This window comes from Charadrius vociferus, unplaced genomic scaffold (genome assembly GCF_000708025.1).
Source record: "Charadrius vociferus isolate BGI_N301 unplaced genomic scaffold, ASM70802v2 scaffold396, whole genome shotgun sequence".
Taxonomy (NCBI): Eukaryota; Metazoa; Chordata; class Aves; order Charadriiformes; family Charadriidae; genus Charadrius; species Charadrius vociferus.
Genome location: NW_009648783.1, coordinates 26,760 through 32,315, shown reverse-complemented (window position 1 = coordinate 32,315; position 5,556 = coordinate 26,760). Strand labels below are relative to the sequence as shown.

Below are 5,556 nucleotides of genomic sequence, written 5' to 3'. Positions count from 1 at the left end.
GGCTGGAAAGCTGCCTGGTGGAAAAGGACCTGGGGGTGTTGGTTGACAGCTGGCTGAACATGAGCCAGCAGTGTGCCCAGGTGGCCAAGAAGGCCAACAGCATCCTGGCATGTATTAGGAATAGTTTTATGAGCAGGATTAGGGAAGTGATCGTCCCCCTGTACTTAGCACTGCTGAGGCCGTACCTCGAGTACTGTGTTCAGTTTTGGGCCCCTCACTAGAAAAAAGACATTGAGATTCTGGAGCGAGCCCAGAGAAGGGCAACAAAGCTAGTAAGGGGTCCAGAGAACAAGTCTTATGAGTGGCTGAAGGAACTGGGGTTGTTTAGCCTGGAGAAAAGGAGGCTGAGGGGAGACCGTATTGCTCTCTACAACTACCTGAAAGGAGGTTGTAGGGAGGTGGGGGTCGACCTCTTCTCTCTTGTAATAAGTGATAGGACAGGAGGAAATGGCCTCAAGTTGTGCCACAGGAGGTTTCGATTGGATATTAGGAAAAAGTTCTTCACAGAATGGGTTATCAAGCATTGGAACAGGCTGCCCAGGGAAGTGGTGGAATCGCCATCCCTGGAGGTATTTAAAATATGGGTAGATGTGGTACTTGGGGACATGGTTTAGTGGTCATTTTCTTGCAGTGTTAGGTTGATGGTTGGACTCTATGATCTTAAAGGTCCGTTCCAACCTTGACGATTCTATAATTCATGAGTATTCATTGCTTAGGTGATGAGACCTGTGGTGCGAGGAGTAACATGCTCCATTCCTACAGGATAGGTATTGTAAAAGTGTGAAGGGAGCAAGTGTTGAGCTAGATGGAGGAGAAATGTTAAAGGTATATTAATTCATACTAGCATGTTACAGGTTTTAACTTGGATTCCTGAAGCTGTTGTTAATATGAAAATGGAGGAAAAAATTGTTAGCGTTATTCTGCATACTGAGAAACAGCTGAGGCTGGTCATAGTTTTTACCGCATAATTTGCTATTTATATTTGGCATGTCATTCAAAGTCTGTGCATTGGCAAATACCATTCATTCTAGAGTATGCTCCTAGAAAACATCAGTGATGAATGAGGTTTTGCAAACAAGACTTTCCTGGGACTCGATGATGGCTGCTTAGCTAGATACCCTAAGCTGACATTTCATTCTGATTTTCTTCCTCTTCAACCTTGGCACACTGTCTTTCTGCCATGGTGTTTCTTAACTACATCTGTTCTATGAAACTTACGTATATTGTATGAAAGATTAGGAAATTCTGTGATCACACAGCTCAGGCAAGTATCTGAAAATTCTTTATTTGTTGCTTTCCCCATCCCCAACTCTTCAGCTACAGATACTATTAATAATGTGGAATATATCTGTCTTTTGATTAGAAGCTTATAGAAACATTGCAAGTGAGAGCATTTTTGAACCTCTGTGCCTGCTGGAATTGGAGGAGATAAAATGAGCATTTCCCCAATATGAATGTTTACTTAAAACTCTGAGGACAACAAGTCTGAAGAAGAGGTTGCCACGCTAAAAAATTTTTCAGGAAGGCTCAAAACTAAAAGCCAAGATGTGAAATTATGTTCACTTAAAAGTGGATGGTGGGTCTAGAAGAGCTTTTTAGTCATTGAGACATACTGACTCTTCCTTCCACTATATCCTTATCTCTGTAGCCATATGTAGTGTGAATGCACATTAACTTGTTAAATACGGCATACATTTTTTTCTAGATTGAAGAGGAAGCAAACGGAGATTTGCTTGATATAGAAATCAATGTATCGGACCCAGAGAAAGTTGGTAAGTTACTTGAACCTAGTAAGTCATATGTTAGGCTATTTTACCTCTTAGAGACTATTCTGAGATTTTAGCATAATTCCTTATTCAGTTATCTTTTGATGGGTTTTAGTATGTAAATAAAAAGCTATTTAATGTGTAGTTTGGGAAAAAAAAAGTGTGTGGAGGGATTAAAGTAACTTGCCTTAGGATAAGTATTTTAATTTTCTTACAGGGGATGGCATGAATGCTTATATGGCATACAGAGTGACAACAAAGGTAACCAGTGCAACAAATATATTTGCAAATAACTCTATATCGCAGCTGAGTAGATGCATCAGTAAGTTATAACTAAAATTACTTTTTTTTCTTTAGACATCCCTTTCCATGTTTCACAAAAATGAATTCTCTGTTAAAAGAAGATTCAGCGATTTCCTTGGCTTGCACAGCAAATTAGCAACAAAGTACATGCATATTGGTTACATTGTGCCTCCCGCTCCAGAAAAAAGTATTGTAGGTAAGTCTACTTTCTGTAAGGTTGAATCTATGTATGTGATTTCAGTACTAACTATTATAAATGAAAAGTTTTAATACCAATTCTGCTTGTAAAATAAATATACATGGAACTTGGTAAAATGGTGGGACTTACTGTTATGTAAGCAAGCTCTGGGTGTGACTTAAGGTCCTAGTGTAGAGACTTTCTTTGACTACAGGTAAGTTGGGAAAACTCACAGACTATGTAGGACCTTTCTCCAAAGAGCACAAAGCTCCCACTTTCAACTTGAACTGCCTACCCTTCAGTGCTTGGGTGGTATTTAGCCCCATCTAAAAGTGTATAGTCCACATGCTTATAATTTTGGAGAGAAGATGGAAAAATATAGTGTTCTAGGCCGATTTAAAATGAGGCATCTTAAAGCAGAGAGCTGGCAAAACAGTTGAAAGTAGATGACATGCATTTACACTACACACATGTTGATTTTATTTTACTTTGTAAGTCTGAAGTGTTAATATGAAATGTCCTACTGTTGTGGTTTAACCCTAGTAGGCAGCTAAGCACCACACAGCTGCTTGCTCGCTCACCCTGCTGAGAGAATTGGAAGGGTTAGAGTAAGAAAACTTGTGGGTTGAGATGATAGACACTTTAACAAGAAAAAAATGAAGGGGGGAAAAAAATCCCACAAAACCCAACACATAAATAACAACAAAACCAAGATAAACAAGTGATGCAAAAAAACCCCAAATTGCTCACTACCAGCTGACCAATGCCAAGCCAGTCCCAGAGCAATGGCAGCCCTGGCAACACACACCCCACCTCTGCCCCAGTTTTTATTGCCGAGAATGATGTCATATGGTATAGAATATCCCTTTGGTCAGTTGGGGTCAGCTGTCCTGGCTGTGTCCCCTCCCAGCCTACTTGCTGGTGGGGCAGCGTGAGAAACAGAGAAGTTCTTGACGCTGTGTAAGCACTGCTTGTCAATAGCTAAATCATCAATGTGTTATCAACACTGTTTTCATCACTAATTCAAAACATAGCCCCATATGAGCTGCTATGAAGAAAATTAACTCCATTCCAGCCAGACCCAGTACAATCTCCACCCCTTATTCCATACTGTTTACATTATGCTCAGGTCCCACGCTATCCCATCCATCATTAACTACCACCACCCTTCCCGTCCTTTGATATATACACAGATATCATTCCCTTAGTCTATGGGCCATCCCTGTAAAATGTCCATAAAATGCCAATAAAAATGTCTGTTGAGTTCATTTACTCTGTGACTTTGGGGTTCATCTGTTTTGGTGGTCACTGAGGACAGGAGGGATGGTGTGTTGTGTTGGATTGTTGTCTAATGAATCCAGCTCAGGTTGCATCACCGCTGCACTTGCCTGGTTCCTCATGAGATTAATTCTTCATTGGTTCAGGTGACTCCTGCTGTAATACCTTTGATGTATGGCAGCCACAGCAGCATTATAAAACACTGGCATCATACAGCAAGCACACAATGGAGGGATCTTCCAAGAGGCCAGGCAGGGTAGCTGTTTAATCTTCTTTGTACTCAAGGCAGCTATACCAAAAGTCCACCTTGAAGTATCCCCTCCTGAGGTAGTCTATGCCAAGGATGCATGTACCATCTTGCCCAGTCACAATAGGATGCTTGTACCACTCATTCCCAGTTAGGCTTACTTTAGCTTCCAACACAGACAGCTGTTTGGATCCCCCTGTCACTCCAGAAATACAGATGGGTTGTGCTCCTTTGTAACCTGATGGCATGAGGGTACACTGTGCACTGGTGTCAACTACAGCCTTATACTCCTTTGGGTCTGGTGCGCCAGGCTATTGAACTCGCAATGTCCAGTAAAGCCAGTTGTTGCTTTCTTCCGCCTGGCTGGAGGCAGGGCCCATTTATTCCTGGTTGGAGTATTTATTATTTGATTTTTGTAACTGCAATCCAGAAATCCCTTCATCAGGGTCAGAAGTAAGATCAGCCCTTCTACTCTGCCCAATAGAAACTGGAGCAGTAATTTTCCTGTATGGACACCTTTTGGCTGTTGTGGGTAAAACAGACTTGACTTGAGGAATTTATTAATTTAAACCACCGAATTACTGATAGGGGGGGGGGGTAAGAAGGAAAATGCTTTTCCTCCCCCTTTCCCAGGCTCAACTTCAGTCCAGACACCTCTCGTCCCCACTTCGTAGTCTCCACTCCCCTTGTTATCAGCGCATCTTACACTCAGTCCCTTCACAGGGAGGCCATAGGTGGTGCAGTAGGTTGGGGTCAGGACATAGTGGTTTCTTTCTTCCACTCACAGAATGGTAGGGGTTAGAAGGGACCTTTGGAGATCATCTAGTCCATTCTCTTTTCCCTTGATATTTACTGCCATTTCTTAAATATGTTTTCATAGAGGCATCACAAACTTCTCTGGCTCAGCTTTGGCCTGTCATGGGTCCATTGCTAAGCCAGCTGGAACCAGCTGTGACCGGTGGATGGTAGCCTCTGACTTCGTCCCACAGAGATCACCCCTGCAGGGCCTGCCTTCCCCCCCCCTTGTCCTTTATACCCAATACATTAATTAAAAGAAACCATAAAAAACAACCCAAACAAAAAAAATCCCACACACTTATTTTTAGAAATTAAAAAATACTAGAATAAAAATATTAGTTATGAGCATAACAATCAATAGACTTAAAGCAGAGCAAGAATTTTAATTTTAGTTTATTAGAGTAATCGTAATCTTCTGCACACAAGTGACTACTAAGACTGTGACTTTTATTTAGTTTAATTTGCATTTATGATAACAAACTAATTTTTAATAACTTTAATCACAATAGATATATTACAGGAAATTGCATATTTCATAGATCTGTTTCTGACAAAAGTGTGCAGCATGTGTGTCATGGTTTGGCCTTAGCCAGCAACAAAGAACCACGCAGCCATTTGCACAACTCCCATAGACGTGGAAAAAGAAATTGACAGGGCAAAACTTGTGGGTTAAAATAATGCAATTTAACAGAACAGCAAAAGGAAAGATGAAAATGTGATTGCAGTACCGCGTGAGGCGCACTGACCGCACCACCGCAGCCCACCCCCAAGTGGCGACTGCTCTCCTTGCCCCTGCTAGCTCCTCTTATAGCTTGGGCATGGGTCACGGTGGGATGGAATACTTGCCCCCTGCCGGCTCCTTGGGAAATTAACCCCATCCCTGCCGGAACCAGGACATTATCCACCCCTTATTCCATACCATCTGTGTCATGCCCAGATCTTACAGTTCCCATAGTCTGTGGGCCATCCCTCCAAAATGTCCATTG

At 42.0% G+C, this 5,556-nt stretch overlaps 1 protein-coding gene across 1 annotated transcript in view; it reads left to right on the top strand.

Moving 5' to 3' along the window:
• Positions 1-5,556, top strand: part of LOC104288029 (sorting nexin-2-like) — a gene marked incomplete at its 3' end in the record, with an annotated part of 54,265 nt that overhangs the window by 22,605 nt on the left and 26,104 nt on the right. The window contains exons 4-6 of the mRNA XM_009886766.1: positions 1,706-1,772; positions 1,984-2,027; positions 2,124-2,265. Of these exons, the coding sequence (XP_009885068.1) occupies positions 1,706-1,772; positions 1,984-2,027; positions 2,124-2,265 (253 nt within the window). The remainder of the gene's footprint in view (positions 1-1,705; positions 1,773-1,983; positions 2,028-2,123; positions 2,266-5,556) is intronic.